Below are 25,949 nucleotides of genomic sequence, written 5' to 3' on the forward strand. Positions count from 1 at the left end.
CTTGGAATTTAAAAAAATTTCCTGAAATCTTTAAAATATTTTGAAATTCTTTCGAATTATTAAAATCTTTTAAAATACTTTGAAACTTTTTGTATATTTAAAAAATATATTAGGATTTTAAAAAATTCACTTAAATTTTAAAAATCGTTTCGAATCACTTCTCAATTATTAAAAGCTATTAAAAATTTCTTGAATTTTTAAAATACCCTAAAATATTTTCAATCTTATGAAATTATTTGAAATGCTTGGAAATTTTTTTCAATTCCTTTAAAATTTTTAAATCCCTTGAAAAATTCTTGGAATCTAGAAAATTCGCTAAAATTTTTCAAATCCTTTCGAAATATTTTGAATTATTAATAAATATTCAAAAATTCTTGAAATATTTTTAAATATCCTTAAATATTTACAATTCGTAAAAATCTTTTGAAATCCTTTCAAACTTTTTAAATATCTTGAAAACTCCTTGAACTTTTTTAGAATTGCATACAATTTTTAAAATCCTTCAGGATTACTTCAAATTATTCAAATCTTTTCAAAATTACTTAGAATTTTCCTGAATGACGTAAAAGTTTTTCAATCCAATCAAATTTTTTGAAATTCTTTGAAACTTTTTAGATACCTTGAAAATTCCTTATAATTTTTTTAATTCCCTAAAAATCTTTAGTGTCCTTTGGAATTATTTTAAATTATTGAATTTTTCAAAATGTTATGTAATTAAAAAAGTACCTTCAAACATATCCCATATGAGAAATTTTGTTAAATCCTTTGAAACATTTTCAAATATCTTGAAAAATCTTTGCTATTTTTCAAAATTGCCTAAAATCTTTATAATATTTTGACGTTCCTTCAAATGATTGAAATCTATTCCAAATTTCTTTTAGTTTTTTAAAATTCCCTAAAATATTTGAAACCTTTTGCAATTCCTATAAATTATCAAAATACATGAAAAATTTTTTGGAATTTGAAAAATATCCTAAAATCTTTAAAATATTTTGGGATTCTTTCGAATTATTAAAATCTTTTAAAATCCTTTGAAACTTTTTGTATATCTTAAAGTTCCTTAGGATTTTAAAAAATTCCCTAAAGTTTTGAAAATCGTGTCGAATCACTTCAAATTAATGGAAGCTATTAACATTTTTTTTGAAATTTTAAAAATACCCTCCAATATTTTCAACCCTTTGAATTTATTTGAAATCCTTGGAAATTTTGGAATATTTCGTAAATTCCTTAGAATTTTTAAAAATTCTCAAAAATCTTTAAAATATTTTAAAATGTCTTTGCATTATCACAATCTAGTCCAAATTTCCATAAATTTTTAAAAATTTCATGCAATTTTCAAAAATGTTTGAAATCCCTTTAAATTATTGAAATATATTCAAAAATTCTTAGAATATTGAAAAATAACCTAAGATCTTTACAATCCTTTGAAAATTTTCAAATTCTCTTAACCTTTTTAAATCCGTTGAAAATTTCTTGGAACTAAAAAAAATTTCCTAACATTTTTCAAATTCTTTTGGCAATGTTTCGAATTATTCAAATATATTCAAAAATCCTTGAAATATTTTTGAATATCTCACAATATTTCCGATTTTTTGAAGTATTATGAAATCCTTTAAAAATTTTCAAATATCTTGAAAATTCCTTAAAATTGTTTAGAATTGCATACAATTTTTTAAATCCTTTGGAATTAATTTCTATTATTAAAATCGATTCAAAATTACTTAGAATTTTTCTAAATAACTTAAGAATTTTTATATCCAATCAAATTTTTTGAAATCTTTTGAAACTTCTGAATCTTTAGTGTCCTTTGGAATTATTTTAAATTAATAATTTTTTTAAATTTTGTATAATTAAAAAAATACCTTTAAGTATATCCCTCGCGAGAAATTTGGTTAAATCCTTTGAAACATTTTCAAATATCTTGAAAATCCCTTGATATTCATAAAAATTGCCTAAAATCTTTAAAATATTTTGGAATTATTTCAAATAATTAAAATCTTTTGAAATCCTTTGAAACTTTTTTAATATCATAAAGAATTCATGATATTTTTCAGGATTGCCTAAAATTTTTAAAATTCTTTGGAATCACTTCAAATTTTAAAAATCTATTCAACATTTCTTGGGATTTTTGAGAATGATGTAAGATAGTATCAATCCTATGAAATATTTTTAAACCCTTCGAAAATTTTCAAATACCTTGAAAATTACTTAGAATTTCGAACATTTCCTAAAAATCTTTAGTATCCTTGGGAATTACCTGAAGTTATTGAAATTTTTTTAAATTTCATAGAATTAACAAAAAACCCAGACATATATCCAGCATAAGAAATTTTTTTAAAGCCTATGAAACTTTTTAAATATCTATAAAATTTCTGGATATTTTTTAGAACTTCCTAAAATCTTTAAAATCTTTTGAAATTTCTTCGCATTATCACAATCTATTCAAAATTTTCTTGAATTTTTAAAAATTCCATACAATTCTCAAAAATGTTTGAAATCTCTTTAAATTATTGAAATATATTTAAAAATTCTTAGAATATTGAAAAATAACCTAAGATCTTTTCAATCCTTTGAAAATTTTCAAATTCTCTTAACCTTTTTAAATCCGTTGAAAATTTTTTGGAACTAAAAAAAATTTCCTAACATTTTTCAAATTCTTTGGAAATTTTTTGAATTATTCAAATATATTCAAAAATCCTTGAAATATTTTTGAATATCCTAAAATATTTCCAATTCTTTGAAGTATTTTGAAATCCTTTGAAACTTTTTAAATATCTTGAAAATTCCTTAAAATTTTTTAGAATTGCATAAAATTTTTTTAATGCTTTGGAAATACTTTCAATTATTAAAATATATTTAAAATAACTTAGAATTTTTCTAAATAATGTGAGAATTTTCACATACAATCAAATTTTTTGAAATCTTTTGAAACTTTTTAGGTACCTTGAAAATTCCTTATGATTTTTTAAATTCTCTGAAAATCTTTAGTGTCCTTTGGAATTATTTTAAATTATTAATTTTTTTAAATTTTGTATAATTAAAAAAATAACTTTAAGTATATCCCTCGTGAGAAATTTCCTTAAATGCTTTGAAACATTTTCAAATATCTTGAAAATCCCTTGATATTCGTAAAAATTGCCTAAAATCTTTAAAATATTTTGAAATCCTTTTAAATAATTTAAATCTTTTGAAATCCTTTGAAACCTTTTTAATATTATGAAGAATTCTTGATATTTTTCAGAATTTCCTAAAATCTTTCAAATTCTTTGGAGTCATTTTAAATTATTAAAATCTATTCAAAATTTCTTGGGATTTTTGAGAATGATGTAGGATATTTTCAATCCTATGAAATATTTTGAAATCCTTCGAAACTTTTCAAATACCTTGAAAATTACTTAGAATTTCGAACATTTCCTAAAAATCTTTAGTGTCCTTGGGAATTACCTGAAGTTATTGAAATTTTTTTAAATTTCATAGAATTAACAAAAAAACCCAGAAATATATCCATCATAAGAAATTTTTTTAAAGTCTATGAAACTTTTTAAATATCTATGAAATTTCTGGATATTTTTTAGAACTTCCTAAAATCTTTAAAATCTTTTTGGACTTCCTTCAAATTATCGAAATACATTCAATATTTCTCGGAATTTAAAAAAATACCTTGCAATATTTTTGAACCAGTGACATTTTTCGAAATGCTTTGAAACTTCGATAAAAACCGCGACTTTGGATCTCTATTTTGAGGACAAATTATTAAAAAGCAATTCTAAACTGTTTAAACAATTTTTATTGGTATATAATTACCATAAAGGAAAAATAAAATTTTTAACAATAATATCCATACATGAAGATATTTATAATGTTAATAATGATCAAATAAAAAAAATTGTTTTTAAAAAATGAGTTTAATTAGTTTAATTCTTATTTTCCGGAATTTTGACGAATGTTATAAAATTTCATAAAAGTAAAGATACATAGCGAATGAACTTGAGGAGATTTATTCGAACCAATACCTTATTCTTTTGTCAACACTGTTTATACAATTGTGATGCAAATGTTTTGATCTGAATAAGGAAATATTCGATTATTATGAAATATACATTATAATGACTCCATTCTAAAAGTTTGATTATAAAAGTAGGGATTAATTTTGTTTATTTAATAAAACGAAAAATTATATAAATATTCAGTTATTCAGTTACGCTGATTAAAATTAAATTCATTAAAAAGTTTATTAACAATAAACGAAATGCGATCTTTACTGTTTGTCTTTCTGTGCTACATTTTTTACAATTTTGCTAGTGCTATCCTTCATGATCAACATATAAATACTGATGATTATCAATATAATAATCAATTACAACAACTACAACAACGACGACTAAATCAACTACAACGACAAATACAACATCTCCAACTACAAGTACTGCAGCGACTACAAGTACAACAACGACAAATGCTACGACCAGAACTTATGTCCATGGACAAAGCTAAAAGTGAGTTTAGGAACATATGTATTTTTTTCAAAGCTGTTTACTTTTTTTTATTTTACAATGAAAGTTAATTTAAAAAAATTTTTTCGAAGATGTCATTTTGTGTATATTTATCCAATTTATGCGAGGGTCGACAGAATTAGTAGGGAAACTTGTTTTGTATGATATCTAGAAATAGCAGATATTAAAAAATTGTTTATTATTTTTATAAACAAATTAATCAACAGAAGTTGGATTTTTTATCAAAGTTATATACAGCTACGTCAAATGTGTGTTTTCAGTGGAAATCCGAAAAAACAAATTTTGATATGACTTATGAATAAATAGAGACCATTTGTTATTTTTTAAACAAATTTTATAAACAAATGCATAACTTCGTCATTTTCAAATAGATTTGTTTCGTTTTTTCAATGGAAAGGTCAATAATGGTCTTGCTTATAAGTTTTTTGTGCAGCTATTTGACTTCGGACAATTTTTTTTATTTGTTTAAACAAAATTCATTAACAAATGCATGATTTTGAAATTTTTTAATTTAAGGAATTCTTTTTTATTAACTTTAGATATGTTAAAAATACCTCTTGATATGATTCTTGATTATAAAAAAATAATGTAGCTCTCTATATTCAATTTTTATCAATACTAAACAATTATTAATTGTTGTTAAAGATTTTATTCAAAAATGAATAATTTGGCCGTGTTTTAGTAGATGAATTTAGTTTATTTAACACAATTAAATGTCTATAACCTATAGGCCTTTACTGTCATATTTTCCTGTTAGACCACAATTCATAATTTTTAAACAAATTTAATAAACAAATTACTCTAAAGCAGTTTTTTAATGGAAACACAATATTGTTTTTTATGAACTCAACTGCAATTATTAAGCATGATCACTCTGTTATAATACTGTATTATCCGGCAGGACATGTTTATTATTTTGTATGCTTACAATTACATGTTTATAATAAATTTGATTTTCATTGATAAAAATTACTAATTGTTTAGTTTCAATATAAAATCACTATTGAAAAATGGTAAAACAATGCATTTATTTATTTAATTTGTTAAAAAAAAATCGAAATTATTTTTTTTATGACCAAGCATCATATCAAGAGGTGTTTAAACATATCAGAAGTCTATTTTAAAAAAGAAATGAATTCCTTCTTCTGAAAAATGACAACATTAATCCTTTTTTAATGAGCTTTGTTTGAACAAAAAACACTTATTGTCTGAAATCAAAGAATCTCACAACAAAGCTATAAGCAAGATATTTATTGTTCTTTCTGTTTAAAAAACTAACCAAATCTTCTTGAAAATGAAGAATTTATGCATTTGTTTATAAAATTTGGTTAAATAATCAGAAAATTGTCTCTATTTTTTGTAAGTTATATCGACATTTTTTTCTTTAGATTTCCACTTGAAATACCCAGCTAAAGTAGCTACATAAAAATTAATTTGCAGAAGACAATTATTATCCGATTTTAACTTTTCTTAAATGAAAGCTGATAAGATTCGCATCAAGCTGTCATGGCCGATTTTAAAAACTTTGTTTATTTAATAAATTTTTTTTTTAATTTGGACTTCTAAAATATACTGGTTTTTGACAAAGTCTTTGATTCAATCAAAAATACATAGAAAATTAAAATCAACTATCCAAAAAAGGTGCCCAAAAGCAATGCAAATGTTAAAAAATTTATTGAATTTGATAAAAAAAAGTGAATGAAAATAGTTTCATGGAAATTGGCGGCGATTCGTCACTTTATATGGACTAGATTTGAACAATTTATGGACAAATAGAATTTTTTAGCTGAATCAATACAAGTTAATAAATCATTTGTTATTTTAAAATAAATTTTTATAAACAAATATCCATATTAGGTATTTTTTTAGGCATAAATAAAGTTTTTTTTAGGGAATCGATTACATATTATTTGAAAATAAAGCCTTATTATAATATGTGTCCACCAAATGAAAATTTATAATGGTTTAAACTACTTAAATTAACAAATTCACTGTTGGGCTATTTTTGGAGGAACAAACTTCATTCTTTCGATGTAATTAACTGTAATTAACTAATTTATAAATTTTTTAGAACATTTTGATGACAGTTTAATTATATTCCACATCAAAAAATTTGTTTGCTACATTGATAATAAAAATAAAACTAGAGAATTGTTATCGAACTGTCAAAAAAAGTTTTAAATGTGTCATTAATAGTTGATTACACAAAAGAAAATTCTAATGCAGAAGAATAGCCGAATAATGAATTTTTAAATTAAGTTTGGTTAAAAAATGATCAAATATTATTAATTTATAGCAAAAAAATCATTGCAAAATAGCTAGCAGTTAATTCCGTGAAAAAGCGGTATTTTATTTAGTAATATTTAAAATGATAAAAAATAATTATAAAATTATTGGTAACAATAATAAATGGTTTACTGTCATTAAAATGTTCTTGAAAATTCAGAAGTAAGCTATTCACAGTTGATTGCATAAAAAAATCAAATTTGTGTCTCCAAAACTAGCCAAATTGTGCATTTGTTAATTAAGGTAGTTTAAACAATTATTAGGCTTTATTTGGTGACTTTATATGATACTGAGGTTTTATTTTCAAGTAATATATGATCGATTCTATAGGAAAACTTTATTTTCTTTATCAAAAATACCTGATATGGATATTTGTTTATAAAAATTACTTTAAAAATAACAAATTATTTACTAACTTTTATTATTTCAACTAACAAATTATTTTTTTCATACATTGTTTAAAATCAGTGCGAATCAAGTGAAGAATCGCCGCTATTTCCTACGAAACCATTTTCATTCACTTATTTGTTTAATAAAAATTCAATAAATTTTTTTAACATTCACATTGCTGTTGGGCACTTTTTTTGGATAGTTGTTTCAGTTTTCTAGGCATTTTTGATTTAATCAAATCATTTTTTTTTAACAGGTATACTTCCAAAGTCAATTTTTTCGATTTTTGTTATTAAATAAACAAAAAAATAACATAAATTTAAAAATTAGCCTCAACAGTTCGATGCGATATTTTATCAACTTTCATTCGAAAAAAAGTTAAAATCGGATAATAATCGTTTTCTGAAAATCAATTTGTTTACGTATTTTCTTTTCCACTGTGCATCTGATACTGGGGAAAAAAATGACTTTTTGGTTTAAAATGACGTAGATCCCATAAATATAGACCGATTTGAAAAAAAAATCTGAAAAAAAATCTTATAAAATTTCTAAGATAGTTGTCGAGCCTGATTTTTAAAATAGGCTCTCAATATTTCTATAAATAAACAAATAGAACGAAAAAATTGCCATTTTTTCTCGACAATTACATGAAAATTGTTTCACTGCCTTATTGTTAATAATAATCAATTCTTTTTTTAATAATATAAACAAATTCAAGAAAGAAATGCATTAATCAGGCATTTTTCGACAGAACATTTTTTTGTCCTATATAATTTTTTTAAATTAGGAAATTTATGCTAATTTTAGAAAACTTCATAAACTATTGATTAATCTAATGATTTTTTTAAACAAATTTATTGAACAAATGCATTATTAAGGGCATTTGTCGGCAAAAAAATTTTTTTTTTCAGTCCCAGCACTTTCATTTGGAAACTTTATGACAATTTCAGCAAAATTCATGAATAATTTATAAATTTTATGATGTTCTAAACAAAATTAATGAAAAAAATGCATCAATAAGGCATTTGTCGAAAGAAAAATTTGCTTTTGGATGACAACTTTTTTTATTAGGAACTTCATAATAATTTCAGAAAAAATGCATAAATTATTGATCAATTTTATGACTTTTTAAAAAGAATTTTAATAAACAAATGCATTATTGGAGCAACTATCAGCGGAAAATATTTTTTTTCGATATCAGTATAAATCAGTATAAATGCTTATTTAATTTGTGTAATAAATCATAGAATTTATCAACTAAGTATTAGTGTTAAAGAAATTATTATCAAGCTTCCAATTGAAAAGACTGACATACATTTTTTTCCGTTGACAGATGCCCGAATAATTAATTTGTTTATTAAACTTCTTTTTAAAAATCATAAAATTTGATCAATAAATGATGTATTTTTTCTTAGATTGTCAAGAAGTTCCCAACTGAAAGGACTAGCATTAAGATTAACAAATTTTTCTGCCGACAAATGCCAGAATAATGTATTTATTTATTAAATTTTATTTACAAAAATTATCAGAATAATTAATAAATCATAAATTCTGTTAAAATTATCATGAAGTTTCTAATCTTTAAAGATGACATAAAAAAACGAGTTTTTATTTCGAAAAATGACTGATTAATGCATTTTTTAATTTATTTTGTTTATATTATTCACAATAATAATCTCAAGAAGAAATCTCTTCATCGTTATATTCTTTTTATCCAAGTTTTTTGCAATATAAAATTTAAAAACGTAAAATTATGGAAAATCGTAAAGAACATTGTTTCAACAAATAATTTGTTTATGAATTTTGTTTTGTTCATAATATTAAATCAGCGTATCTTGGACTAGTGTTACTCTATGAAATTTGAACGATTATAAAAAAATTAATTTTAAACAAAAAAAATTATTTAAAAAAATTAAAAGCCTATTTTAAAAATCAGATTCATTCATTGATGCTTAGAAAAATTAACATACACAAATGTGATAAAATAAAATTTATGATTTTATACATAAATTTTCAACAAGATTAGAACTTTCTCATGAAAAAAGTTGTCAATTTTGCTGAGAAATAAAAACTTAAGGGGTTGTATCTGAATATTTCAAAGGATTTTAAAGTTTTTTCGTAACGTTATTAAAATTTTATTAAAACAAACAACATAGCATTTGTTACTATATATTTTTAAGTACTTTGTCATTAAAAATTTTTGAAATAAAATAATAAAGATAATATGAAATAAAAAAAACCAACAAGATTTCATAAGTATATTCCTACAAGCATTTCCGAAAAAAAGTATTTTCCAAAATTTTTATTAAAAATAAAATGACGATGAATTTTTGTAAATGTGGCCAAAAAAATACAAGTTTTGTGCCAAATAAAATTCCCTTGGTTCATGTACTTTATATGGGAATAGACCAATGAAATGCGGTTTTATAATTTTTTTATTTTGGATAATACCTTCCCTTAATAAAAGGAAAATAAAAAATTCGGCTAGCAAAGTTCATTTTTGTAGTAGTCGGAAACTAGTGTTTTTAAATTCAAATTTAAATAATTCATTTTAGGCAGAACATTGATCGTTTCTCGTGGAAGAGTCTAGTAATAAATTTTGCATTGAAAATTGATCTTCTTTGTTTGGAAATTCAACTAATTTGTTTGTTAAAAATTTAAGTTCCAACAAAAAATGTAACTCTTTAATTATTGGTGGAAAATTGATAGTTTTTAGAATCAAGTTCAACTATACCGAGAGGAATAATATTTTTGACTTAAATATTTTTCTTGATATTTTTCCTCTATTGACTGAGACATTATTTTTAATTGAAAATTCAAACTTTATCTCATTTCGTGGAAATTTAATGTTTTTTGAAGAAAAAATGAAACTCATCTGCTGAAAATATTCTTTTTTGATTAAGGATTCATATATTTTGTTGGAAATTTGTATCCATTTTTACATTTTTGGGAATTAATCCTCCTTATTTTTATTCAGCTACGTTGAAAAAAACAGGTCTATTTTTGTTGATTTGAATTATCAACTATTATATTTATTTTGACAATTAATCGTTTTGATTGAAAATTTAACTAAATGGTTGAAGGTTATATAGGCCTAGATTTTTCTGCTTGTATAATAATTATTAAAGATAATGAAATTCATTAACAGATACCTGCGTTACAGCATCGTATAAAATTAGTGAGGGCTACAATTGTATGTGTAGAGACCTGAATTCACGTGGCATGGAAAATCATTTTGCGAAACTATTACAGGCTAATGGTAAGTACATTTATTTCTGTAAATATTAATAAAAATCAAGAAATATTTTTTTAAATTTCATTGTGTTATTGAAAAAAAAACTGATTGATCGCTGGACACTAAAGTCCCAAAAGAGAAAAGACTTTTTCATAAATTTTATTTTATAAATAATATTTTTATTAATTTGTCAATATTAAGTGAAGCAAGTTGGGTTCCTAAAAAATCCCATAAATTAAAAAAATGGGTTTTCATAGCTTGGAATTCATGGAAGGGCGAGGTCTCAAAGACTTAATTGACCTTTTTTTAACACGTAATTTTTTAAAAAAAGATGTAAATTTTTTTCGTTAAATTTTTTTTAAATGGTTGACGGAATTTGTTGTATCCCAAAATTATTTTTTTTTACTATATTAAAGCCTACTTAACGTCTTAATCTGTTACGGAACCGTTTTTTGTAGATATTTATAAAATTATTGGGAGCGTGCATTAATGCTGAGGGTTTTTTCTAAATAAAATAGCGGGCTTATAATCAAAAAGTGATTAGCAGTTGATCATTCAAAGTCTTGTCCGCCACTAGCCACTACTTTCTCCCATCTTTCTGGCAGCATATTGATACTACGTCGGAAAAGCGAATCGTCTTTTGAAGCTGTCCACGAATTTACCCATTTTTTGCATCTTCATGAAAAGGTTCAGGATTATCATTCGGAATAATAACTTAATCGCTTTCTGCTCGTATCGATACAAGTAACGCCATCTCTTAGAAATCCCTCAAAATTAATGCACGCTCCCACTATTTTTTGAAATTATTTTCCTTGAAAAAAAGTTTAATTATGCCTTTAGAAGTTCTCCCTTCTATACTGTTTCTTCCTTACTTTTTCTACCCCTACTTGCCTACCAAGTCTAATTTTTTTTCTTGAACGAAATCAATTGGACACTTATTGATATTTTTCTGTAACTACTTTTTGATTTCAAATGCTTTTTGACTATAGATTTGACAAAAGCGTTTCTTCTTTACAGTTATCTGCATGCAAGCAGTAGATGGATTTTATAGATGTATTTCTGCCCCAATTATAGACCAAAATCACCCAGCAACAAAATGTAAAGCATTTTTTCCAAGGGAACTCCAAAATGCGTTAAACCAGCAATCTATTCTTTTGAGTCAATTGAATCAACATAATCAATTGAATCGTAATAATCAATTGAATAATAATAATCAATGGAATCATAATAATCCATGGCATGATAATAATCAACAGCATTATGGTCCATTGTGATCCTGATATGTATACAATTATTCATAACAGAAAAATAAAAAAAATCCTATTTAAAATAAAAGCTTTGTGAAGAATTTATTTTCTAATCGCCAAGTATTTCCGATCAGAAAATAATGGTAAATTTTGTATAAATTTCATTCAGGATCGTCAATATTAGGTACATCAAGTTGAAACTTGTCATTTATTTCCACAATTTACCATGGAATACTAAGCAAAATTTTATTTTTAAATATCACCTACATAAGTCTTTTTTATAGTGTCCCAAAAAAAATCCATGAGCGAAAAGTACAGTTTCTCAAATATTTTGGTACAAATTAGGAATTTTTTGCACTTTTTCAAAAAAAAATTGTTCCTAATACATCAATTATTTCCTATACATAATCAGACATCTACATAAATTGTTTAAATAATCTTCTATTGTTAGATCAAACCAATACATGAAATTTAATATTAATGATTGTTCTAATAACTTATTAATGTTTATAACTATAGCCTCCTATATAAATGGTAGATAATTGCGGTTTATTTTGAAATTTTTTCATATTTTCTCTATTTTCAACTTACACTGAGCTGAAAATTAACGCAATTCAATGAAGTTAATTGTTCAAACAAATTATTATCATTTATATCTATATTATCCTATAATAATGTTAGAAATTCGTAGCAAATAGTGGTAGAATTCGGAAATTTTTCGTCAATTATTTTTCCCCATTTTACTTACAGCAAGCTAAATTGTATGCAGTTAAACAATAATAATTGTTTAAGCGAACTATTATTGTTAACAACTATCTTCTTCTATAGTAGTGGTAGTTCTTTGCAGTTTATTCCAAAATTTTCCACTTTTGTAAAAGTTTCACTTATTGATTTTATAATTAAAGCAAATTGGCAAACATAATTATTTCAGTAATTTATTATTAAATTATTATTATTAATTTCAGAGCATTAAAACAAACGAAACGCTGCACAGCGGAGCAAGAAAATGACCGTGGAAAAATAGATTTTCAGGAGACAATTATTATCCGACTTTAACTTTTTTTGAAATGAAAGCTAATAAAATTTTGCATCGAACTGTTATGGCCGATTTTTTTATTTTTGTTTGTTTATTTATTAACAAGAATGAAAAAAACTACTTTTGAAGTATACCGGCTTAAAAAAATGTTTTGATTCAAACAAAAAACCCTAGAAAACTGACAGCAATTATCCAAAAAAGATGTCTTAAAGCAATGCAAATGTTAAAATTTTTTTTTGAATTTGTTATAAACAAACAAGTGAATGAAAATGATTTTGTGGGGATTGGCGGCAATTCGTCACTCGATTCGCACTAAATTTTCTCAAATTATGGATAAAAAGAGTTTTTTAGTTGAATTAATAATATTTAACACATACTTTGTTACTTTAAAATCCACTTTTATAAACAAATATCCATATCAGGTATTTTTGATGGAACCAACCAAGCTTAAAACTCCTGTCAATAGCTAACTTTCAATAGCTTTTAAATTTTTAAGAACATTTTATGACCGTAAATAATGAATGAAAAAAACAGTAGTTTAAACGAAATTTTTATCATGTTAGGTATTTATAAAAAATTTTAAAGGAATTAACAATCAGTTATTTATCAATAATGTTTTGCTATTAATAGATAACATTTGATAATTGTTTAACCAAACTTAATTAAAAAATGTATTATTTGTCTATTTTTCAGCATCTGAACATTTTTTTTGCGTAATCCACTGCTAATAACAAATTTTTTAAACCTTTGTCGATAGTTCGATAACGATCTACTATTTTTATTTTCAATAAAAATGTAGTAAAGGAATTTTTCGCGACTAATGAATTTATGAACTAAAATTTTTTTTCCCGACATAAAATTATAAGATTTTGTGTAAACAATTTTGGTTTCTAATAATAAATTTTTAATTTTCATTAAAATGTTCTTAAAAATGTTAAAGTTAGTTACATACATTCAATGTCAACATTCCTTATACTCGTATATTATTGCTATTCAAATTTGAAGAAGCGCTTCGTTTTTATTTAGATTTTTCGCTGTATCTACAATCCGGAGATAAAAAGAATTTTTTTCAATGAAACTTTTCACTTTAGACTATTTTGAATTTTAAAATGTATTGCATATTTTACATATAGAATCTTTGCAACCTATTAATTTTTTTTACTAGTGGATGAGGGTGGCTAAAAATTCTTGAAACACCTGAATAACTGCCTAGACAAAATATTATTAAACCGGGTTAATAATTTTCACAGTAGCTAACGACGAGAAATTTAATTTTGATCTTCAATATGACCTTTAACTTGAACTTTAAGATCATTTCAAGGTGAAACTTAGGTTTTTAAATATGAACACCTATTTTTGACATCAGCAATCGAAAGAGCGAGAAATTGTATGTTTCAATGCGTACTCAGATCATAGGTCAGGTGCGACTTTGCAGATCAGCTGAAGGTCACAAAAACGTAAACAAGGTCCAGCTTGGGCTAACGGACTTCTGTGTATTTCTTCAGATGAAGGTAATTCTTGAAGTGACTTTCAACGAGAAATCGAAATGTGACCTTTAATTTCAGCTTGAACTTGACCACCAAGGTCATTTCAAGGTTAAATTTGTGTTTATATATCGCAACCCCTATTTTTGACATCAGAGATCGAAAAAGTCTGAAATTTCACGTTTAAATATGTACCCAGACTTTTCAGGTCAGCTGAAGGTCATTCAAACACAAACAAGGCCTGTCTTGCGTTTAAGGTACGGCTCTGTATTTCTTCAGTTTAAGGTCATTCATGGAGTAACTATCAATGATAAATCTAATGGAGACCTTCAATTTGACCTTGAATTAAATCTTAAAAATAATTTCAAGGTCAACTTTGTGTCTTTAAACGGGAACCCCTATTTTTGACATCAAAGATCGAAAGGGTTGAACATTTTACGTTTCAATATTTACCCAGACCTTGCAGGTCAGCTGAACGTCATTCAAACACAAAAAAGTCCCGGCTTGGGTTAACGATACGGCTCTGTATTTCTTCAGTTTAAGGTCATTCATGGAGTAACTTTCAATGAGAAATCTAATAGTGACCTTCAATTTGACCTTGAATTAAACCTTAAAAATAATTTCAAGGTCAACTTTGTGGCTTTAAACGGGAACCCCAATTTTTGACATCGGCTATCGAAAGAGTGTAAAATTTTACGCTTAAATATTTCCTCAGATCATGGTCATTTTTGTAGTAACTTTGAAAGAGAAATCCAATGGTTTTGGAACTCCAATGGTTTTCCGCCTCTCTTAATTGCCAATGTCAAAAATAGAGGTTCCCATTTCAGACCATAAACTTGACCTTAAAATGACCTCGAAGGTCAATTTCAGGGTCAAATTGAATGGAAAACTTGAATTTCTCTTCCGAAAATTGATTGAAAACTTTTGTCTCAAATTTTCATATTTGCCCCGCCCCCCGCTACAAAAGCAAGCTTTCATTGCTTCGAAAATCTTGCGATATTTCCTAATATTGAATCAAGAGAAATTTTCAGCACCCTAAAAGTAAATAATGGATCAAGATTCACCCTTAGCATGACGTTGCTTCTCCAATTTGAAGATGGTACCTTCTAATTGTTTGAACAAAAATAAGCAGCATTAGAATTCTTTACAATCTTAAAATAATGAGAAATCAGTGAACTTAAAATAATATTCAGACATTCAGGGTCTGCATGCTCTTCTTTCCAACAGAGTTCCGTTTTCGGTTTTCAAAACTTTTTTTGTAGTACTATCTATTGAAGATTACTCGGATTTTTTTATTCTCTAAAATCCTTGAAATTCTTTAGAATTTCTTCAAATTATTCAAACCTGTGCTGAATTTTTTCAATTCTTACAAATTTCTAATATTTGTCCATTATCTTAGAACTCCTTCAAAATATTGAAATCGATTCAAAAATCCTTCAAATATTTTTAAATGACCTTAAGTATTCCCAATGTTTTGAAATTTTTCCCAATTCCTTGAAACTTCTTAAGTGTCTTGAAACTTATTCGGAATGAACAAATAATGGCTAAAATTTGTTAAATCGTTTAAAATTCCTTGAAAATATTAAAATATAAATAAAAATCCTGGAAGTCTTTTTAATGACCCTAAAATGTTTCCAATCCTGTGAAATCTTTTGAAAGCAATTAAAATTTTTTTATACTTTCCAAAATTCCCTAAAATCTTTCAAATCCTGCTAAATTCCTTAAAATTATTGAAAGCCGTTAAAAATTATTGAAATCTTTTTAAATACCCTAAAATGTTTCCAATACCTTAAAATTTATTGAAATCCCTCTAAGTTTTTCAATATTATGAAATCCTTTGAAAATTTATTGGAAATTTTAATAATTCCCTGAGATCTTAAAAATACTTTAAATTAATAAATACTTTAAATAAAAATGTCTTGGGATTTTTTAAATGCAGTAAAATATGAATATCATCAAAATTCCTTGCAATTTCAAAGAAATCCCTTAAATATTTCAAATTCCTACTTTGCAGCATTATTTCCAGCTAATATTATTTAAAATAATAATATATGGCTTAAGAAAGTAATTATACTTTTAATCTAAATTAAGCTTTGCCTTAGAATAAATAACAAGTTTAATAAAAGTGTAAAATTTGAGAAAAAACCTTAACTTTCCAACATTATTTTAAGATAATGTGAAAAAAGTAAGATTATGTTGTTTAAACAATTATTATTGTTAGATTTAATTGATGATTGTTTTTATGTAACCTAAAAGTTAATAATCAATAAAAAAAATTCTAAAAAACTGGAAAGCATGAAAATCTAAAACAATAACGAAAAAGAATATTCTGGTTTTATTCATCTACATCTTCATCTACAAATTTCTTTCATACCATTTTCTGACAAGACGCAGTGTTCAAGCTGTTTGTGAAAAATTTTATTAAAAATAAGAAAATTCCATTATTCAGAATAAGTAAAAAATTACTTCAGACAATTTTCTTTATGAAGTGTCTCTATAGTTTTCATATTAATCGTGTAAACACGGTTAAAAAATTATAAATTACATTTTCTGACAAATTTTTGCCAAATAGAAAAAAGAGTCAAAAAAATAAAATTTAGATTTTTAAAAATTCCACAATATATCCTTCATACATTATTTTACATAATTCACTGTTTATAAATTTTGAAATTTATAAACAGTTTTTTCTTAATTTTTGAAATCTCTTTAACCTTCCTTGGATAAAAAATCCTAAAATCTTTTGAAACTAATTTAAATTAACTAAAACTATTCAATTTTTTAAATATTTATTAAATTTCTGGAAATTCGTGAGGATTCCCTCAAATCTTTTGAAATTCCTTCAAATTATTTAGTCTTTTCAAATTTTTAAAAAATTTTTTAAACTTTCTAAATATCTTGAAAATTTCTTAAGAACTTTTAAAATTCCCTAAATGTTTTTTAATCCTTTGGATTTCCTTCAAATTATTTAAATTTATTAAAAATTTCTTGAAATTTTTAAGAATACCCTAAAATATTTCCAATCCAATGTAATTTTTGGAAATCGTTTCAAACTTTTTGAATATCTTCAAATTTTTTTAGAATTTTCAAAACACCCGAACATCTTTCTAATCCTTTGAAATTCCCTCATATCACTGAAATCTATTCCAAATTTGTTGCAAGTTTTAAAGATACCCTACAATATTTTTAAATCCTTTAATCAATTTTTAAATATCTTGAGCATTCTCTCAAATCTTTCAAATATTTTGGAATTTCTTTAAATTATCGAAATATATTTAAAATTTCATGGAATTTTTAAAAATAACTTATAGATATTTCCAATCCTACGTAATTTTTTAAATCGTTTGAAACATTTTAGATGTCTTGAAAAGTCCTTAGAATTTGCACAATTTCTTAAGATTTTTAACATTATTTGAAAATCCCCTAAATTATTTAAATTTATTCCAAATATCGTGGAAATTGTTTAAATATCCTAAAATCTTTGAATTTATTTGAACTTTTGTAAAATCCTTCGAAATCCTTTTAAATTATTGAAATCTCTTCAAAATTTCGAGGAATTATTTTTTATTTCTTAAAATCTTTGAAACTCTTCGAAATCTTTTGAAATCATTTAAAACTTTTTTAATAATTCATAATCATTAAAATCCTTTGAAATTATTTTTAGAATCTTTTGAAATTCTCTGAAACTATTTTTAAAATCAAAAAATTAAATGTAATTTTTTTTAATTTCCTAAAATATTTAAAATATTGTAACATATCTTTTAAATGTTCAAATTTATTTAAAGTTTCTAGCATTTTTTAAAAATCCTGATATCTCTTATATACCTTCAAATCTTTTTATATCCTCTAAAACTTTTTTATTAATTTGAAAATTATTCAGAATCTCTAAAATCCTTTAAAATTCCTTCAAAGTATTGAAGTCTATTCAAAATTCTTAGAAATGTTTTTAATAACCTGAGACCTTTTAAATTCTTTGAAACGTTTTAAATAATATTCATATATTCAACAATCCTAGGGAATTTAAAAATATACTCTTATGCATTTTCAATCCTATGAATTTTTTTGAAATCCTACGAAAGTTTTTAAATATCCTGATTATTGTTTGTAATTTTTGAAAATTCTGCTATTCTACTATCTATCCATTTTTCACTTGAAGTGACCAAATAATAAATTGAGTTTAAGCCCCAATTGTTTCAAACTTCCATCAACTATCAACTAAGTAAAAAGTTGACAAAAGTTCAACTAATATTTTTGTTGAATTGAATTAATTATTTACCTCACTATAATAAAATATTTGACCAAAAGTTGATTTTTCAAAACTCACATTTCTAGCATTATTCTAAGAAAATGCTATTAACAATAATAATAATAATAATGAATTGTTTAGAAAATTATTTTTACCTACACCTTTAAATTATTGAAATTCCCTAAAAATTCCATATAAATTATGAAAATTTGCTAAGATCTTTAAATTTTTTTTAGAAATCCTGCAAATTATTAAAATCTATTGAAAAATTCTTGGCATTTAAAAAAATACCCTAACATATTTTTAATCCTGTGAAATTTTTCTTAATCCTTTGAAAATTTTTGAATCTCTTGAATATCTCGAAATCTTTCAAGATGTCCTGAAATGGTTCCAATATTGTGAAATCTTTTTTAATCCCTTTAAAATGTATTCTTCGCGAATTCCTTTGAATTTCTAAAAATTGTATAAAATCTTTTTTATCTTGCAGAATTCCTGCGAATTATTTAAATCCTTATAAAGATCATTGGAATCTTTTAAAATACCCTAAAGTATTTTAAATGCTTCAAAATTTTTGGAAATCCTTTGAAAATTTTATAGATATAATGTAAATTACTTAAAATTTTCAAAATCCCCTCTAAGCTTTAAAAATGTTCAAGGAATCTGTATTATCATTAGAGAATAACTCGAATTCTTCGATCTCTCTATAGTAGCTTAAGGGAAAAGCACCCGACCGGCAATCGGAAGTTTCGTGGTTTGAAACTTTTTAAATATCTTCAAATTTCCTTAGGATTTGTAAAATTCCCTGAAATATAAAAAATCCTTTGCAATTTCTTTACATTATTTAAATATATTCAAAATTTCCTGGAATTTTTAAAAATGCCCTAAAATATGTTTATTTTTGTGAAATTTTTAAAGCCCTTTAAAACTTTTTAAATATCTTGAAAGTTTCTTAGGATTTTTCAAAATTTTTGTACAATCCTAAAAATCCTTTTGAATTTCTTCATGCCATTTAAATCTATTGAAAATTTTTTGGAATTTTTAAAAACACCAAAAATATTTCCTCTCCTTTGAAATCTTTTCAGATCATTTGAAACTTTTTAAATATCTAGAAAATTCATAAGGATTTTAAAAAATTTCCGAAAATCTTTTTAATTCTTTCGAATTCGCTTAAAATATTTCAATCTTTTCGAAATTCCTTGAAATTTTATATAAATCTCTAAAATATTTTCAATCCTAGGAAATATTTTGATATCTAAAATCTTTCAATTCGTTTGAAATTTAAAAAATAAACTTTGGGTAATTTATGGTAAGTTACTATACTTACTTGTAAAATTACCATAATTGACATTTTTTAATTGAATTTTGAGCAATGTATGGTAAGTACTAAACCATAAATAACTTATAGTATTACCATATATTACAATTTCAGCTAATGTATAGGAAGTTACTACATTTACCTGTAACATTACCATAAATGACCGAAAAATTTTATACGTTTCCGAAAATTTATAGACATTTTTCTAATTAAATTTTGGACAATTTATGATAATTGACCATAAATTACCTGTAACATTACCATAAACTACTGAAAAAATTCTATAAAATTCCACAAATTTATGAAAATGTTTAAAATGGAAGTTGGGTGTAATTTATGGTAAGTTACCATATTCACCTGTAAAATCACCACTAATGACCTTAAATTACTATAAATTAGCAAGAATTTATAGAAATGATTCAATTTAATTTAGGACACTTAATGGTAAATTACCATAAATGACCTTTAATATTACCATAAATTGCCAAACAATTTAATAAATTATAAAAATGTATAAAAATGCTTAAAATGGAATTTCGGGTAATTGATGGTAAATTACCATATTTACATGTAAAACTACCATGAATGACCTAAAATTTTCATTAATGTCTGGAAATTCATACACATTTTTAAATTGCATTTTAAGCAATTTATCGTAATTAACTATAAGTTACCTGCAATATTACCATAAATTTCTCAAAAACTTCATAAATTTCTAGAAATTACTAAAAAATTTTAAAATTGAACTTTGGGCAGTTTACTGTAAGTTACCATATTTACCTGTAAAATTACCATAAATGGCCGGAAATTTCCATAAATTTACAGGAATTTATATACATTTTAAATCGAATTTTAAACAATGTGTGGTCAATACCTAGCCAGAAATTACCTGTAATATTACTATTAATTACAGAAAAATGTACTAAATTACCAGCAATTGATAAAAATGTTTGAAATTGAATTTTGGGTAGTTCATGGTAAGTTACCATGTTCACCTGTAAAATTGCCATAAATGGCAGAAAATTTACATATATTTCCGAAAATTTATAGATATTTTTCATTCAATTTTGGGAAATTTATGGTAAGTAACCAGAAATTACGTGTAATATTATCATAAATTACCAAAAAATTTAATAAATTTCTGGAAATTTATAAGAACGTTAGAATAGAATTTTGGGTAATTCATGGCGAGTTACCATATTAACCTCTAAAATTACAATTATTGACCGAAAATTAGCATGAGTAATAGAAAATTTATAGACTTCCTTTAAATTGATTTTCGGAAAATGTATGATGAGTTACCATAAACTACCTCTAATATTATCGTAAATTACAAAAAATCAATTAAATTTCCTGAAAAATACTTAAAATTGAATTTTGGATAATTTATGGTAAGTTACCATATTTACCTGTGCAATTTCCATGACAGACTGAAAATTTCCATCGATTTTTGGAAAAAATTGACATTTTTAAATTGAATTTTAGGCAATTTATGATAACTTAACATAAGTTAACTTTAAAATTACCTTAAATCATACTTCCCTAATTCAAAATCTAATAACGGCCAATCCGTGCTTGCCTTTAACTCGTACTGAAAACACACTCTCATCGAAAAAGTCTCTTTTTTCCTCCTAGGTGCATAATATACTATTGGACCACCCAAGTGAGCATTAAGAGTGATCTTAAAATGTGTCTTTGGACATCCCAACCATCATGTCAAAAATAAAGAAAAATTCAGATAAGGAAAATTTTTAGCGCAAAAAAGGAAAAACACTCTTAAGGAAAAAATTCCCTCAATTGAGTGTGCACTAGGGTGATCCAAAAATGCATGTCAACATTTTTTTGCATGCTGGAGGACAACGCTCTCTTCCATTTCATTCCAAATCCGAAAAAAAGAAATTCCCTAATTTTTTATTTTTTTATTTTTCATTTGAACATGTGTCGGTTTTGACTTGAAGATTCCCATATAAAATGCATGGGGAAAAATAACTTTTTGAGTTTCTAGAATAATTTTTTAGGGTTTGAAAAATGTAACGAGAAAGTATGGGGGCATGTAGAGAATTATCTAACAAACAATTTCATATATCAGACATATGGGCTTGAGACACCTAGCACACCCCCATGAGTACCTGAAAACTACCCTTAAAACCAAAAATGTCAATTTTTAATGAAATCGACCTTTTGAACACTGTATTCTCTCCAATTTTTTTAGTTAAAATCGGTTTCCCCCAACAAATTATTACTATTAGTCTAGTAGAATATTTATTAACATTGGTTAATTAATGTTTCAATATTTAAACAAATGTGATTTGTTTAAACCATTTTTGTCTATTTTTGTCTTCTTCCTTTAAAATTACTACTATTGGTCTAGTGGAATATTTATTAACATTGGTTCATTGATTTTCAGTTTTTTAAACAAATGGAAAAATTATTGATGTTTCTCCAGTGGAGTATTTATCAACATTTGTTGATTAATTTTTATAGAAGAAAAAAATTTTTAATAAAAATTATTGCTATATATTACTGATAAATTAATTATTAATAAATTAATTATCAATTAGTTATTAATTATAACTAATGAATATGCCACTAGACCAAGAGTAATATTTTTTATTTGAAAAAAAAATCGAAACGAAATTATTTAAACAAATTCCATTTGTTTAGGCAATTGAAAATTTTTGTACTAATGTTAATAAATATTCCACTAGACCAATAGTAATAATTTTTAAGAAAAAAGCAAAATTTTGAAAAAAATTGTTTAAACAAATCCCATTTGTTAAAATAATTAAACATTGATTAACTTATGTTAATAATCACTCTACTATACTAATAGTAATCATTTTCGAGAAAAAAATTATTTAAGAATATTTCATTTGTTTAAATAATTAAAAATTAATTAACTAATGATAATAAATGTACTTACTAGACCAATATTAATAATTTTTAATAAAAAATACGAGAATACATTGTTCAAAAGGTCGAGTTCATGAAAAATTGACATTTTTTGTTTTAAGGGTAGTTTTCAGGTACTCGTGGGGGTGTGTTAGGAGTGTTAAACCCATATATATGATAAATAAAATTCTTCGTTGGATAATTCTCTACAGGCTCCCATACTTTCCCGTCACATTTTTTCAAACCCTAAAAAATTATTCTAAAAACTCAAAAAAGTGATTTTTCCCCATGCATTTTACATGGAAAACTTCAAGTCAAAACCGGCATCTGTTAAAATCGAAAAATAAAAAATTAGGAAATTTCTTTTTTCGGAATTGGAATGACGTTGAAGGGATCGTTGCCTTCTAAAAAAGGAAAGCCTTTTTGAGCCACCCTAGTGTGCACGCTGAGACTCGGAGACACCCTGGATTCATACCCCGCTTGTTATAATAATAATAATAATAATAATAATAATAATAATAATAAGAGCCTCAGTGGCTCAGTTGGATAAAAACTCGGACTTCACCTCAGAGGTCCGGGGTTCCATCCCTGAGCCGGTACCTATGGAAATTTTTCAATGTACCTTTACCGAGGTTCTGGTGGTTCGGAACCCACCTTAAGCTGTAGGTCCCCCCATCGTGTACTTGACTGCAACCCATTCCGTCAATGATAGGGTAAGACCAGGCTTTATCCAATATTTCTGGGCAGACTGCTCTCATCAGATCACTTGATTGCATTATAAAAGTGCGTCCGTGACTGATGATATATACCGGGAGAGCCCCGTGCAAAAATGATCAAATAAAAATCCATCTCTAACCAAAAATGCCTTCGACATGTTAGGCATTATAAGCCTGTGACAACATTTCAACACTGTAATGTTTCCCCCATAATAATAAAGGAGGTTTCAACTATCGTATTAAATTATTTGAATTAACTTATAACATTCTAATCTCATCAGTCACTTGGCTTAGTCCGTGGCTATGATGTATAATCGGGTTTACCCGAGTAAAAGTTTAATAAAAAGACATAATAATAACATGCCTCGGTGATATATGAGCCTCGATGGCTCAGTTGGTTAGATGCTCGGACTTCACCTCAGAAGTCCAGGGTTCGATCCCTGAGCCGGTACCTATGGAAAATTTTCTATGTACCTTTACCCAGTCCGTCAATTATGGGGTAGAACCCAGGCTTTGTCTGAAATGTCGGGGCACACTGCTCTCATCAGATCACTTGATTGCATTATAAAAATGCGTCCGTAAATGATGATATATACCGTGACAGCCCCGTGTTAAATAATCAAAAATAAAACCCAACTCTAACCAAGAATGCCTTCGACATGTTGAGCAGTAACCATCTTAAGCCTGTGACAAAAATTAATTGTTTTAAACAATTATTTTTTTAATTAACCCTACCGAAGCTGTTCCGCGTTGATGCTGCGGTAGGGCTTGAGCTCTCCTCTCCTGACTTTGACGGCAATGTTGGCGGTAGCATTGCTACTGACAGGGTTTCCCATGCCAAATAGGCTGATAACGAAGAGGAGAGGGACTAAGTAGAACACCAAAACCCATCAATAAAAAATGGCAGATCTCACTAATCAAACAGCTAGCCAGCAAGAACATCTGCGACAAACGTTAAGCAGTGGAACATTAACTATGCTTGCTGAGGATACTTTGGCTAGCGCTAGCTATTTGCAGCCAACCACCTCGACAGAAATACCGTGGGAGAGCATCAATTGGGATACCACAATGAAAGAAGAATTGGTGCGTCTCTATTATGAAAGAGCGAAGTTCGCTAAGTTGAAGGTCATCAGGACTAAACTACATGTTACAGAAGTCCGAGCAATGTAGATTAAACATCAGATTGAATTGACGTGGAAAAACGACGACAATGAACATCAGGTAGAGAAAGCCACGTCAAACGGTCAGGCAGGAGCAATTGATGTTCTTCCTCAACCTATTGATGATTTAACACCACCATATCCTCCAGAGGTGGATGACCTTATACAACCAGAGGCAGAAGCAGAGATTCAGCAACCAAAGAAGCGACGAAAATGGACATACCATACGAACAGAGATGTTATGCGCCTTTATTTTGTGCAGAGAAATGTGGGCAAAGTGTCAGGAGAGAACATCAAAGACTCTTCTTACTTAAATATCCAGAGCTAGCCACAAAAATAAATGAGCAGAATCTGGCAGATCAAAAACGCTCAATATCTGTAAACAGACTGCTTTCGGCTGTTGAAATGGCTGATATGAAAATGGAAGTGGAACGGCAGCTCACCTTGGAAGATGTGGATAACAAAGACTTAATTGGTGCTGAAGGCATGGGTGCTAGGGTTAATGAACATCATGCACCGGATCGTTTAGAACTGTTAGAACGTTGGGCCGGAAAACTCGGTCTGCAAATACAGTTTTGATCCCAGCAAGGGATCGAGATCCACCATGGAAGATCAGGTTGGATATAGATGTCAACACAGTAAGGTGTAAATTGGGTCGATTAACTCAATATAAAAAAGAAAATAGAATAAGAAATCTGATGAACCATGTTAATAAAATTATCCACCTTTGGCGCATTGAGACATTAACACCAACAATATTGGATGAAATTTTAGACTCTCCACGACAGAGACTTGATCTTCTTACTGTCAAACTGCGTCGGTACAAGAAAAGTAATGCACGAAGGCAAGAAAATAAAAACTTTCAGACAGATGAAAGAAGGTTCTATCATGAACTGAGAGTAAAGCCAAATAACGATTAAGGCACCGAAGTCCCTCAATTGGACGATATGACTAACTACTGGTGCGGAGTTTGGGGAAAAATGAATAGATGCAATTTCAACATGCATGATTCAAACTGGAGGAAGCAAGGGCAAGCAAAAGCCCTGAAATGCATCTCACAAACATCACAGCTTTGGATGTTTCAGCGGTCTTGAAAAGGGCAAGTAATTGGAAAGCTCCAGGTCCTGACATGGTGCACAACTTCTGGTACAAGTATCTGACGAGTGTGCATCTTGCGTTGGCAAGGTATTTTCAGAAGATCATTGAACACCCAGATCTGATGCCAGGTTTTATGCTCTAAGGTACTACATATATAATACAAAAAAAAACCAGACGCTCAAAACACATCTGACTTTCGACCGATACCTTGCCTTCCAATAATTTATAAATGTCTTACCAGGTGTATACATATGAAACCGGTATTTTTTCAAGAAAAAAACACATTTATTTCAAGAGAATGATAACAAATATTTTATTCAAAGTATGCGCCCT

General features: G+C 26.3%; 1 protein-coding gene across 1 annotated transcript in view; it reads left to right on the forward strand.

Annotated features, from left to right (window-relative positions):
• The first annotated feature begins 4,313 nt into the window (after positions 1–4,313).
• Positions 4,314–25,949, forward strand: part of LOC117181066 — a 93,002-nt gene continuing 71,366 nt past the window's right edge. Inside the window, exon 1 of the mRNA XM_033373634.1 lies at positions 4,314–4,496. Coding sequence (XP_033229525.1) covers positions 4,457–4,496 — 40 coding nt within the window. The 5' untranslated portion in view covers positions 4,314–4,456. The remainder of the gene's footprint in view (positions 4,497–25,949) is intronic.

The sequence above is a fragment of the Belonocnema kinseyi genome, chromosome 10, assembly GCF_010883055.1.
Source record: "Belonocnema kinseyi isolate 2016_QV_RU_SX_M_011 chromosome 10, B_treatae_v1, whole genome shotgun sequence".
Classification (NCBI taxonomy): Eukaryota; Metazoa; Arthropoda; class Insecta; order Hymenoptera; family Cynipidae; genus Belonocnema; species Belonocnema kinseyi.